A 15,247-nucleotide genomic window follows, 5' to 3' on the forward strand; every position below is an offset into this window, starting at 1 on the left:
TTTGGGGGATTCAATTCAGTTTATATATATAAATTTATTCTTATTTTTGTAGAATCATGGGAGGATGTTGAATAAATAGAAGTCAAAGATCCCAGCTTTATGAAGTTATCAATTAGGAGCAATAACTCCTACATTGCATAAGAAATAAAATATTAACATTTGTAACAACGTTAATTGCAGATTGACAATTGTTAGTTAGAGAATGGAATCACCATACATATAAAAGTACAAATTGTCTATGCATATAATCTGCCTTAATAATTAAGTAAGAAACCAGGAAATGCTAGTGATTACTTTTGGCTATGTATGAACATTAGTAGTATTATTTCCTGCTATATGTTTCTTTGTTTAGAAATTAATTTTATACAAACTGAAGTCCAACATCCTCATTTATTAAACCATTCTTCAACTATATTTATAGATATCATAAAGCATGGATGAGTTCTTGAACTTAATTGGTTCTTCTTGAGTTTAAATCCTCAACATCTTCACATTTACTGTTTTACAAACAAGAACAATCAATATATGCAAAACTAAAAACTTGTCAAATTCTTTTGTCTTGAAATACTATGTGATGCTAGATATAGAACAATGATGCCAAATTCAACTAAATCTAATAGTTAAGAGATATCAATTACCGAGAGTAGCAAAGGAAGGAACGGAATACTGCATATACAAAATCTTATTCGATTCTTGTTCATACTGTAAAACAGAAACATTCCCTTTCTCATCTCCAATATACCTGTCAAATAAAAATAACATTCAACATCCCTTGTATAAATTGTAATAAACCTTTTATTAATTTTTTTTATCTCAAATTTGAGTTTCCATCACATACATGAAAGAACTTCCCTGTAGAACTGTAAATGCAGTAATCCGTTTGCAATGATATACGTGAGCCAACTCTTTCTTTTTCACATCCCATACCTAGTCAATATAGTTAGCATTAGAAGAGTAATCAGTTGCCAAATTGTCACACATTTCAACTCTTTAATCCTCCTCATTCTAAATCTTAGTAAGGATACTTCAAAAGTTAATTGAGAATTTGAAATCATTCCAATTTGACATTAACCTTTTACTCAGAAAATACTAAACTTTATGTATTTGGGCTTGATTTGCTTTCAACATTGTGATAGAACTCAAACTCAAGATATATGGGACATGATAATTGCTCTTGTCAAGCTTAGAGTTTCTATCAATGTGAAGTCCAAATGATCTATAAAAGTAATTATGTTAGGACCATATTTTGTTGTATTGCAAATTGAGAGAGGGAAGGAAAATTTAATCCAACTTTTTGATCACGTCTATATTTTATTAAAGAATTTATCATCGGTGGATTGAATCTGAAAACAAGGCAGAAATCACTCAATAGAAATACTTAAGGCTTTGAGTTACATTGGTAAATGTGCTGACTTAGAATAAAATTCAGAGATTCATTCTGCTCTCAATCATGCAGTAGACATCCATTCTCAAAATACTATGTTTAGATAAATTAAACAATACTATGTGGTATGGATGGTGGCCTTACCCCATTCACAACCTGAAGAGTCATTTATGGTTCAATTATTTTGGTACTTATGTTTAAATAGAATCTGTAAAGACTGTCCACCTATGACTCTGTACTTGGGACTTTTTACCTTTATCATTACAACACTTCCTATTTTATTGTAACAATAACTCTAATTATGAAGCTAGTTAACATACTTCAACTTCAAGGAGTTCTATTATCAGTTTTTGCTCAATAGATATACCTTTTTTTATATTCTTGATGTTGGTTATTTTGCTAACCTGCATCAGTTAGTTCATGTTTGTTGATGGCTCAGATTCTATCTTTAACATTTGTGTAAGAACCCTTCAAGACTCTAACTGCTGAACTGATATGCTTGTTTTTTAATTTTGTTTTTTTCTTTAAAAAGAAAAATTGAGATGGTTTGACTGAAAAAAAATACATATGCTAAAGTAAAACTTATGAAATTTGTAAACTAAATACTAGGGAACGAAAAAAAAGATATCAACTATTCTTCTTCACTATTTCATAGAGAAAAAACTTGTTACAATCAAGTGGCATACATGGATAGTGGAAGAAGCCCTTTTAACAAGTGGTGACTGAAAAAGCAAGTTAAGAATATAAAACCCTCCACCAGTCAGCAGCAAAAATTTCGAGAGATGATGCCAAACCCTACTTTAGCCCTAGGCATTCCTTAGATTTTATATTGAATTTTTTGTGCCTCTTTCTCCAAAACTGAACTATATATGGTGTTGTCGGTAGATTTTGCATTCTATAGCCGACTTGGTTATGCATTCGGAGATTTTGTATTTTGCAGCCGATGGGTAGATTAGGATTGTTTTGTAGCCGATGGACCCCTTCGGGAAGGTTCGGCGGGAAGTATTTATACCCCGTCTGGGATCATTGTAAATCATCCTATCCTATCTTATCTTATGCTCTGTATGTAATCTTCTGGCATATGCGAATAATAAACGAAGTATTGCTGTTGCTATTCTGGTTCATTGACTGTGTTCTTTAATCAATTAATCTATGCGGTAAACATATGGAAGGGTAGATATGGAAGATGAACCAGCAGAAAGGAAATGATTTTGAACCACTATAGACAGCCAATAGCTTCCCAATCCGATGCCCTCAATTTGCCGTAAAATATGCCTTCAATCTATCAATAAGTTCTGAAATTTATTTTTCTAATCATTATAATGCCGACCTCTATATGAAGCCATCCCAATAAGCAATATTAGGTGCATATGTCACACCCTCTTACTACTACTACAAAGAAGAAGCAGAACTCTCCAACGTCAATAAGCTGAGAACTTTGCTGAAAATCACAAACTCCCATACTCCAAAGAAGAAAATATCAATTCAACAATCAACGTCATGATAATGAGAATGAGCACTTAAGTCCCTTTAATTCTATTCTTGTGAGTGCTCAAACACTTCCGTGGCCAACGTGGGATAAATGATATATTCCCACTTTTAATTTTTCAATTACAACTCTATAGTTGGTGCACAAATAATTCTTTAAAAATAAATTGTTCACATGGCCCCACCTATGATGACCATTGACTAAGGTGACTTAATTTAGAATATAGAATTATATTATAGCTTAATAATATAAGCTCAAAACTATTAAAATTTATTTTAGCCAAATAAATATTAACCTCCATTATTACTCATTATCTTTGCTCATCTTCCAAACTAAGAGCTGATATGATCAAGCCACATACAACCATACGCCATTTCTAAAAATAGTAATGGTCCCTCTTTGAGTCTTTCGAAACTTACTATAAATAGAAAAATGTGCTATAAATAGCAATTGCTGCATACAGAGTCTTGGAGACCTTGAACGAAAGCCAACCTTGCAAAACTCTAACCGATGAAGAAAAATGTTGTTGGATGTTTTTGTCATTGGTGTCAAAAGGATGGTGATCAAGATCGTGTTAACATTAGCAAGTTCAGTTGACATGTTTGAGCTGCTTGAGGTGCTTGACCAGCTTAACCAACTTGAGCTGGTTAAGGTGCTTGACCAGCTTAACCTGTTTGAGATGTTGGCTTGTAAGCCCATGTTCATCCAATGCCATGTGGACTGACAGATTATCATGATAGGATGTTCATCCATTCTGGACATGTATGTGTTAAAAGTGGAATCTTGTTGTTAGCCAAATTTACCTTCTATGTTTTTGTACAAGTGCAGTGAATTTCACCCGATATGACCTGTTCGATGGTACGTGTTGACTTTTTTAGTGATGTTTTGGTCATAATATGGTGTTGGAATTGCCTTTAATTATCCTTTTTTGTGGGAATATTCATGAAATCATTTTTTTCCTACAAAGGAACGTCCATTCTTGCAAATACAGAGCGTCAGTTACCTAGAACTAAATAGACTTTTGAATTACCTATAGTAGGCTCTTATTGAGTTGAAACAAACGCGTTAAAAGTTGATAAGGAGAGGCTCTTGGCCATAAACCAAAGTTATTTTGTTTTGCAACTACACCCGTTCAAGTGACAAAACTGGAGGATTCTTAAAATGATAGGTGTTTAGAATAGTTACTCTTGCACACAAGAATCTTTCTTGCAAGAGCATGACTATCATTTCTTTGAACGTTGATTTTATGTTCTCATAAGTCAAGTTAATTTGGTCTATACTATTGCCTTGGGATCCATAAAAAAATGTTTCAATCACAATGCAAATCACCTAACCTTCACCTCAATCTTCATAAATCATTTCCTTGCTCGGTAGGATTCAATCACATAGTATATTGTGAATTTACAAACTCTGATGTTCATCCCATGTCACTCGGTAATGCTTGCTGACTTTGCTCGGTTAATACGTCGATCTTGGGGTAACAGTCTTCCCTTGGTAACATACTTCGCTGAATATCCCTATGCTCGGTAACCATTTCGCAACATTATAAGCTAGCTAATGTCTATGCTCAATAAGCATACATTGCTCGATATCCATATCTGTTTGGTAGTTGTATCCTTGTTCATTGCCTATCTCTACTTGGTAATGAGGTTCACCAACTTGATTCTTCACTTCATCATGACTTATCTTTTCCACTAATGACAACACTTAATGCATTTAGGAGTAACATAGCCTTCTTGGTAGATTAGTATATTGGGTGTTATAGTATTTGGGCATCAATGCATAGGCAAGCAAATGTAGAGGAATGGTCATTGTTCCATTGTTCAACAACAATTGCTTGCAATTGTTTGAAGAAGGTCTCTTGAGGATCTTGCTCTTTTTCATTTAAAATTCTTCTCAATCATTGAATCTATGCCATCATAGATCTCTCCAAGGCAAGGCCTATCTATGCCAGCACACCTAAGCATGATCATAATGAGCTCAGTGAGCTTAATGAGATGGGTAAAAGTACAAACTTGTATCACACTTGTACAAAGGAAAAGGCTAAGAAAAGTATAATTGTTCACCATCAATGGCTAAAACTGGTATTATTATTTAGAATTAGAAAATGAAGTAAACTAATGAAATGTGTAGAAATGGATGAAGTTTAGGATTATGACTTTTAACAATTATTTGGAATAAGAAATCATATATTTTCCTATTTTTTAATGATAACTTTTTAGTTGCTGAAAATGGTGGAAATCAGGGGTCTAGTTCCCACCACAAAACTACACTGAAATAAACTTATTTCCCTTTGATCTCATGTTATGTTATAGATAACATATGTAGCTAGAACAATCAAAAATAAAAATAGGTTTAGACTCGTACTTTCTCTTTTATAATGATTCAAACTTCAACTTCTTCAAATCAACAGTTTTCATCTCCCACCACATTTTTCAAAATAATTTTATTCCAACCAAAAGAAAACTTATAGATTCCAAAAGAGGACTTTCTCCTCTAGAACGTCATATAATTTTTCATTTTTATTGATTTCATTTAATATTTTTTTCTTTCTCAAAATCGACATCTTCCCGAGTGTTAAAATATGTACTTTAGAATTTTTAAATTACAAAATACTATATCTAATTAAAACAGTATGAACTCTATATGTAAATATTCTTTACCTTGAGCTCTATAAAATGGTGTTTATATGTTATTAAAAAAAATTATAAAATATATTAAGAGTTATTGAAATGTTAGTTTTCTGAAATAATTGTATTTCTTTAATAATTGGATACTAACTAGTATAAAACATGCATTTTATAGACATTTACAATTGGAAAAGTGCGAGACCATATATAGCTTAGCTAGAATCAATTTATCAAGATCATATGTTTGAACAAAATTGAGTTTTAGGTAGAAATACTCAAATTCAGTCATTCTGATCAATCAACCTGAAAGGTGACACAACTTTGTACTTTTACACAGATATTCCACAAGTTCCCACCATAAGTCATCCAATATCCTAAGCTTTATTTTGGATGCCTTCTCACAATTGGTTTGCCTCCATATAGCCTAATTATTTTAACCAAGTTGGAAAGTTCCTCTTTCACTTCCATAAGTCATCTCAAGACGATTACATTTAATGAAAAATGTGTCTTGGCAACCAGTAACATAAAATAGAGCAGAAAAAATACAGCTATTAGATAGATACTTCAAAAACGAATACACATTACACAATCAAAAAATCAGAAATTGTAAGATATTATTTTTTAAAATTAAATTACTAACTTGAGTTCAAGTTCACCTACCTTCGACAACTTCAAACATGAGAACATTCTAAATATCCCTTGAGTCATGTGGTTGTTTGCGATGAACATCTAGATGTCCTCAACTCCTGTATACACCTCCTTGGTCCACTCAATACTCTACCCAATATCTTGTAGCATAAGATTGAGTGAATGAATTGCACAAGGTGTCCAAAATATATGATGGTATCTTTTTGCAACCAACAAACCAGAAACTCTACAACTCTTTGTGTTGTCCGTTACAATTTGGACAATGTTTCTAGCACCCACGTCTTCAATGGCAGATATGAGAATATTAGCAATATATTGCCCATTTTTACTTGCCCCTCACAATCCACTACTTTCAAAAACATTGCCCCTTTAGGGGACACTACCAAAACATTGACCATTGCACAATTTCTAGCATCTCTCCACTTGTCTAAAACAATTATTACCCTTGTCTCAATCCATAAATCCTTGATGGGCTTCCATTGCTCATCAATACGATGGCTCAAAAGGTTTCAGAACTACTAGTGTCAACAATGTCAAAGGTATGAAGACAGTAATGTCTAAACTTGATACACAAGATGTTTGAAGACATATGTTTAAAGTTGGCTAATGTGAAGACATATACAAGAATTCATGCAATGTGGTAAAGTAGCATTAAGATTTGAATATAAAACAATTGAGATAGAGAGTAAATGTGTAAAAGGACTGAATAAAAGAATACATACAAATATATATAGTTTTCAATTGTGCCCAATGATGATGAAAACTCAAAGACACTATATACATCCTTGTAGTAGACATCAAAGAGCAATGACAAGGATATAGCATTCAGGTAGTTACAAAATTTTCAAGATGGCATCAAAATGGTGTTGGAAGATCAGTAACGACATACATCAACAACAAAAGGAAGTGGCTATTTATTCTTTATTACCTCTAGTAGAATACATATTAAAAAAAATGAAGTCAAATCATGAGGGATTTACTATGCTAGCAACTTTCTAGCAAGTTAATATATTTACAACACTAAAATCATCATAGTGCTTATAAGTATGCTAAGCAGGAGCTAAAGAAAGGAATGACCATTCTACAACCTTTGAAATGTTTCAGAAAGCAGCAATATTATGTTTATGAAGAACGTCTACATAGTACACCCAACGATCATGATCTCAAAGAGTTGGGAGTATTGTTTTAGATAACTGAGCTAGGATCATTCTCTAAACGACTAAGATGTAATACCATCTACATAAGTGAAAAGAGGTCATGTATGGACGATAGTTGATAAAGCTTGCATATCTGTTTGAAGATGGACATTGATGAATGACATGGCAGTGATCATGCTTTCATTGTATTTGAAGTCAACAATGGTAGAACATATTCACAACTTGAGCTAGATGAAAAACAAAGCCTTGATGAAAGTATAAATTTTAAAGGATCGCAATGAAAGGAAAAACACCACAACAATGATAATTCACAAAGGCATAGTTGGGAGTATGAGAAATCTAAAACAAAAATGTCGTCAATAATGTCTATATAGGCCACAATAAGTTTAGAGCCATCAAAAGACCAAATAAAATTCACACCAAAAGTCTCATGTGTGTGATTGCCATCGGCAATCTTCAGCAGTTAAGACAAATACTTAGTTACCGATTCGGGATACGAATCCGATTCGGGCACGTGAATCGGATCCGTGGATTCGTGATTTTTTTTTTTTCCCGATTAGGATTCGTGGAGGATTCGTGAATATATATATATATATATATATATATATATATATATATATATCTGATCTTGCCCAAGCCCCAACTAGTAACAGATATATATATATATATTTATTTATTTCTCTCATTTATTAGTATATATAATGCATAAAAAGGTTATTTTAGCACTAGAAAGCCAAAAAATATATTAAAAAAAGTCATATTAAATAACTTAGACTCACTTAAACCTGTCGATCCTTGAGGATTCACGCTGGATCCTTGAGGATTCGTGCCTGGATTCATGCAGATCCGGGCAGGATCCTTGTTTTACATAGTGGATTCGTCAGGATTCGTGGGCCATGAATCCGGACGAATCCACTGTGTAAAACAAGGATCCTGCCCGGATCTACACGAATCCAGGCACGAATTTGGATCCGGATCGGACCCGAATCCGCATCCGGCCTCTAGGGCACGAATCCGGTAACTAGGGACAAATATGATTGAGAGATATAGATTATAATACAAGGTTAAGTATATCACAAGCATCCATCAGGAGTGTTTGTCAATTAAGAGACACGAAGCGGGATTAGTTCTAATTAATTATAAAACCCGATATTCATTAAAATATTAATGATTATAAAAATCTGAACAGGTGTGATTATGATTATAATTATTAGTTCTTGTCAAAGGCAGGATACTATTGTTTTCATTTAGTTCATTTCTCAGTTAAATCAACCAATCATATTCCGGAATTTGAAAACTTAAATTCAAATCCTATAGTTTATATCTATATTTTTTTTTTGCATGATTATATAAATCTATTTTATCTTTAAGTTAATTGGATCATACTAATTTTTGTAAGGGTGAATTACAAACAAAGTAAAAGTGAGAGAGATATATATGCAGATATAGAAGTGCAGGATTAATGCAGATATAAAACAGATGTATGTATAGATATAAAAGTAAAATATGAGAAGATGCAAAAGAGGATTTGCGTAGATATATAAATAAGACATATATGCCTATAAAAGAAGAGTATGCAAATGCAAACTAAGAAAAGAGAAATATAAAGAAGAGAATAAAGAATCGATTTAATTGTTCATTATCACTTGAGTAAGCAACATTATCAATGAGGAAAAGCAATTTGTGTGTAGTGGTTTAGTGCTCATGAAGACAACATTGGGGATTGGTGCTTCCAGTAGGTCGGTGTCATCATCATCTAAAATATTTTTGGACCTTCTGATAGTGAAAGGCTGCACCATCGGAAGAAAAAACTTCATTAATTATTAGGATTAAAAAAATTGAAGTAATATTGTACATATAACTTAAAGTCATTGAATTTAAAATTTAAAGTAATAGTGACTCAGATGATTTTGAGTCTTCAAATACTTGATAGCTAGAATAAGGCTTTGTTTCATTGGTTGTGCATATAGCCTGCTGCTATATTTTGATGTTTGAGGCTTTTGGATACACGTTTGAGACATTCTGATTTGGATATTTATATTGACAGACTATGGTTTTGTCATTTGAGACTATTGTTTTAATGCTGTTATACTGATTTATACTGCTACAATTATCATTTATGTTGCTGTGCTACTATAGTGACTTGTGAATCAACGATTTATTTGTATATTATCTTGTTTTAAAATCAATTATTAACATATCACCAATAGTTGCATGATGTGATGGTTAAGTTGTTGTGTTGTTTCTCTTGTCATCAAGGTTCAAATCCTATTAGGGATGAGGTCCCCCATTTGTGGCCTCAATAGTTCATAGCTCTGGTCAAAGCATTTACCCCTCTAGAAAAAAATATATATATTGACCTCTCTCTCTCTTTCTGTAATGTTCCTTTGCTATGGTGTATCAAATTTCACACTGAAACCTCTGCGAATGTGCCCTAGGGTGAGACCTGTACATAGTTTCAGACTGGCCTGTGGTGACCATATGGAACCCAAACTGGAAGTGCTCTGGAAAATGGCAACCGTACGGTGGAGATATGTGTTTGGTGTATGGTGGAAGGAAGGAGTAGACCAGACGTCGTACGATGTATAAGGCAATGAGAAGAGGATTGCCGTATGGGAGAGAAGGGGTAATTGTACAGTGATATAGAACAGGTCGTATGGTGTCTAATACAAGCCGTACGGTGGTAGAACCAAATTTCATATGGAAGCTATGTTTGGATGTATGTGATTTCCTGTACGTGGAGTGATGATGTCCCCAATGTCGTACGGTGGGTAAGATGGAAGTATGAATGCCGTACACTATTCTGGAGGGATGCCAATGAGCCGTACGGTGAGGTAATCAATTGGAATGGAGTTAGAAGCCGTATGGTCAAACTATAATGCCTACAGTAATACCAACAGAGAGTGACATACACAATTTGCATATGCAAAATCCACGAATTCATCAACAGGAACAGATATGCAATGAAATTCACAACTTGCCAAATACAGAAGTGACCAACGCCAATGGAATAGGGTAAGGGTTGATTCCCACCGAAACCGTGCAAGCCAAATAGGGAAGGTCTTTCACTTCTGAAATGGCGAACAATGCCGAACTCCAATAGGAATCCACAGTATAGAGAGATATCATCCAAAAAGCATCCTACAACTTTCTACAAGCTGCGCTTAAATACCCATCAAGAAAAAATTTCCGAGGGTGTACAAAGTTAGCCGACAGTGACACAAACTACAAAAACTAAATAAAAATGGGTCCGAGATAAAATAAATCAATCGGCCCGTCACAAAGATAAAAATAGTACATTTATTTTATGACGGGGACATTACAGTCCTCCCGTCCCAAAATTTGCTTGTCCTCAAGCAAGTGCAATGTCGGATGCTGGAGGATGTGTTCGCCTTCCCACGTTGCGTCATCCAGTGGTAGATGTTGCCAACGTACCAAGTACTCCCTCACGGTGCAGTTCCACAGGACCATTTCACACACTTCAAGAATCTTAGCTCGTTCCAAAATGAACTTTCCTTCCTCAATGAGTGGCGGAAAGTCGGTAGTGACTGTGACGTTTTTCCCTATAGCCTTCTTCAAATAGGAAACATGGAAGACATTGTGAATGCGACTGCTCTCCGGAAGTTACGGTTCGTCCTCACCAATGCGATAGACCACGCGGTAGGGACCATAAAAACACAGCTTCAATTTCTCCTTTCCTATTCCCTTTAATGAAGATTGTCGGCATGGCTAAAGCTCCTCTCTATCTAGTGTCTACCAGCGTACACCTTCTGTCGATTTCGTGCCTGCTGTAGGTTTTGTTTCAAGCTCCTCAGAATGTCCTGTCCTTCATGAAGCCAATCCTTTGCCCTTCAAGCACGACTATCACCTAGAACTGTGTCGATGAAGGAGAGTGGTTCATGCCTGTATAGAGCTTTGAACAGTGCCATCCCGATCAACATGTGATACGTGGTATTGTAGCAATACTCCCCAAGATGGATCCATTTTACCTATGCGCGTTGTTGAGCCGAGACGTAAAACTGTAGGTAGCTTTCAAGCCATTTGTTCACAATTTCCATTTGACCATCTGTCTATGGGTAGTAACTTGTGCTCGGTGATAATTCAATCCCTGCCATCTAAAATAGTTTTGTCCAAAAGATACAGATAAATCGTCCATCTCGATCACTGATGATGTTTCGAGGTAACCCATGCAAGCAAAAGACTTCTCGGAAAAACAGTTCGACAACTTGTACAGCCTGAAGGTCCAAGGGAATCGCGAAGAAGTGAGCATACTTTGTCAGTTTGTCAACCACCACGAAGATGCAGTCCTTTCCGTTTACCCTGGGAAGACCTGTTATGAAGTCCATTGATATACTTTCCCACTTATGTTCGGGAATTGGCAAATGCTGTAACAGTTTGGTAGGAAGAGTGTGTTCGGACTTGTTTTGTTGGCAAACCATACATTCTCTGACATGCTGCAACACATCCCCTTTCAGTCCCTTCCATGAAAATCTCTCCCGAACACTTCTGTAGGTTTTAAAGAAGCCCAGATGTCTAGCTAGAGGGGAGTCGTGCACCTCCTTCAGGATCTCTTGCTTCAGTTTGGATTATGGTACCATGTATATCCGGTCTTTATAGTAGATGATATCATCAACCACTTTATACTGATCATCATGGAGGTGGCCATCCATTATCTCACAGGAAAATGTATTCTTGGAATATTCCACCAATAGTTGCGCCTTCCAGTTAACTAAGATCCGATCTAGTGAGCAGATGGTGGGTTTTCTGGACAAGGCATCTGCAACAACATTGTTCTTCCCTTTTACATATTCAATGTCGAAATCAAAAGGCTGAACATTGCTTACCCACTTTTGCTGTTGTTCGTTCAAGTCCCACTACTCCAAGAAATATCTCAAGCTATTGTGATCCGTACGGACAAAAAACTTGGCACCAACCAGATACTGTAAGAACTTGGTCAATGCATGTACGATGCCCAACATTTCTTTATCATAAATAGAATACAAGCGTTCTGCTGGTGTAACCTTCCGGCTCTCATAGGCGATGGGGTGTCTGTCCTGCATCAAAACCGCTCCGATGCCCTCCTCGGACGCGTCGCATTCCAAAACGAATGGTCGGGTGAAGTCAACTAGTGCCAAAACTCAGCAAGTTCTCATGGCCTCTTTTAGCTTATCAAATGTGAGTTGTGCTTCTTCGTTCCACAGGAAACCTCCTTTCTTTGTCAGATCCATTAAAAGCGCATTGAGCTGAGAAAAACCTTTGAAAAATCTTCTGTAGTAACTGCATAATCCGAAGAACCCTTGCAGATCCGTGAGTGATTTTGGGGGAGGCCAGTTGAGGATAGCTTGAATCTTTTCCTGATGCACTTGAACCTCGTATTGACTAACAAAATGCCCCAAGTACAATATCTCTGTCGTCCCAAACTCACATTTGGACTGTTTGGCGAACAGGGACTGCTCCTCCATGATATTCAGTACCTCATTCAGATGCTTTAGATGCTCCTCCCATGTACTGCTATAAATAAGAAGATCATCAAAGAATACCAATAGATACTTACGCAATTGTCTATTGAAGATGCGGTTCATGCACGATTGAAATGTGGCATGACCAGGAATTCATAGTGTCCGTAGTGGCAGTGGAAGGCCATTTTCTCCACATCTTCTTCCCTCCTTCGGATCTGATGGTATCCAGAATGGAGATCTATTTTTGAAAAATAGACCGCACCATGTAGTTCATCTAGCAGCTCATCTATCCTTGGAATGGGGTACCTGTTTTTATTGTCCTTTTGTTCAGGGTGCGATAGTCCACACACATGCGCAACATTTTGTCCTTCTTCTTGACCAACACCACGGATGACACAAACAGGCTAGAACTGGGACGGATCCATCCCTTCTCAAGCAACTCCTGAATCGTCCATTCGATCTCATCCTTGAATTTCTTGGGGTGGCGATATGGAGTGGTTATGACTGGTTTTGCCCCTGATTCCAACTCCATTGTCTGTTCAAACCCCCAATGCGGTGGTATGCCAAGTGGAATATCCATGAAAACTTTTTCATGCCTACTTAAAATATCCTGAAGTTCATCAGCCTGTGTAGGTGTTCGGTGCCCCTTCATAGGTTCCGCTGAGATAAAACAATGTCCAGCTCACTCAACATCATTGTGCCGCAAGACTGCCTCCATTTGATGCGCAGAAACTTCCTTCAAACCTTCATTTGCCATCCCTCGTAGGACAACCTTCTTTCTGTCAACCACAAAAGTGAAGTCCATTCACTTGAAACTCTGAGTGTACTCATCAAGCGTCTCCATCCACTGTATACCAAGAATGACTTCCATGTCGGCAAGATCCACTATGAAAAAGTCCTCTGTCACCGTGTGATTTGCCATCGTGATGCTCAACTAAGGAACAAGGTGCGTGTAGGGCAAGAAAGTCCCTACGGCAACCTTGACCTAAAAGCCCGTGTGTGCTTCCGTAGGGAGACTTCTATGCTTTACCAACGATGAGTTTATGAAGTTCAAAGTAACTCCACTATCCAACATTACCGTGACCCTTTTTCCTTGAAAGGTACCTCGTACATGGAAAACTATGCACCTTGGATTGCCCGCCAAAGCAATGGATCCCCACGCTGTACCAAGGCAGCAATCCTCTCCGTTCGATTTAAACTGGCCATGTTGGTGTCACCGCTAGGTGGGATATCTTCCACTGGCATTTCCTCTTGTTCCTGTTCGTCCTCTTCGTCGGACATTACCTCGATGTAATGGATCTTCACCTTCCCAAGGCATTGGTGGCCAAGCTCCCAAGGCCTCTTGCAATTGAAACACAACTTCTTCCTTCGGAGTTCTTGTCAGGATGCTTCATCCAATGATGGCTTCTTGGGTGGATGTTTATCTCTCAGAAATGTCGGCGGTTTCGGATGTGAGTGACTCCAGGAGGATGAGGATGATGTCGACGATGATGTCATGCTTCGTGTCTTACTGATTGCTTCCGACAGGGTTGATGGATTGAATCCCTTCACCCAACCCTTCAGTGGTTCTACCAACCCGTCCATGAGGAGCACAACCCGCCTTCTCTCGGAGATGTCTGTGACCAACACGAAAAGTCTCTGAAATTCTGCAATGAACTGTTCTACTAATCCAGTTTGCCTCAGTTGTGCCAGATCTTTGAAATTGATCTCGGGGTCTTTTCCATCAAATCGTTCTATTAATCTCTCCGTAAACTCTGCATAGGTCTTAATTTGATCATGCCCTAGTGTGATCGTGCCATGGTGCCACCATTAGTGTGCAACGCCCTCCAAGTGCAATGCGGCAAATTTGATCACTTCTTCTTGAGGCATAGGATTTAGCTGGAAGTAGGTGTCGGCTTTCATCACTCACGCTTGTGCTAAAATGGAGCCCGAACCATCAAATGGAGACAAGTTCACCTTACTCAATTTTCTCTTGAGATCATCATTAAAATATCCTCCTCTATTTTCACCTCCCGAGTATCTCATCCTCAGATCTACGTAATCTTTATAGGAAATATCCTCTTCAAGGTTCGCATTTCTCTTGTCCTCTCTTATCTCTTCGAAAGTTGGTAGTCTCTCCCCGTGATGTGTTTCCATTCGTGGTGGGAAAGTCAGCATAGAAGGTCGAGAGCATGCTGGCTGAGGGTGTGGTTTACCCGATATTGAGTCCGCGCTATGCCCATTTTGTTCACCAAATATTTTATTCTCTGCCAACTTCTTGAGGGTTTCCTCCATGAGTTGTTGCATATCCGTGATCTGTTCCTGATTCTGAGCAAGTTCCCTCAGAAGTGCCACAAGTTCGGCGCCGGTTGGTTCCCATTTGTTAGCCATTCGATCAACGGAATGTGTCCTCTTCTAACTATAAACGCTCATTCACCATCCACAGGCTAGCAAGATCGGAGAGTTCCGATACCACTGTAATGTTCCTTTGCTATGGTGTA

General features: G+C 37.1%; 1 protein-coding gene across 2 annotated transcripts in view; it reads right to left on the reverse strand.

Annotated features, from left to right (window-relative positions):
- DAW1 (Transducin/WD40 repeat-like superfamily protein) overlaps positions 1-15,247 on the reverse strand; it is a 308,544-nt gene that overhangs the window by 181,665 nt on the left and 111,632 nt on the right. For both annotated transcript variants that reach the window (XM_089830229.1, XM_089830230.1), the window contains 2 exons: positions 839-927; positions 639-742 (listed from right to left, as the gene is read on the reverse strand). In XM_089830229.1, the coding sequence (XP_089686355.1) occupies positions 639-742; positions 839-927 (193 nt within the window). The remainder of the gene's footprint in view (positions 1-638; positions 743-838; positions 928-15,247) is intronic.

This window comes from Cupressus sempervirens, chromosome 5, assembly GCF_028749045.1.
Source record: "Cupressus sempervirens isolate cs-2001-9-10 chromosome 5, ASM2874904v1, whole genome shotgun sequence".
Classification (NCBI taxonomy): domain Eukaryota; kingdom Viridiplantae; phylum Streptophyta; class Pinopsida; order Cupressales; family Cupressaceae; genus Cupressus; species Cupressus sempervirens.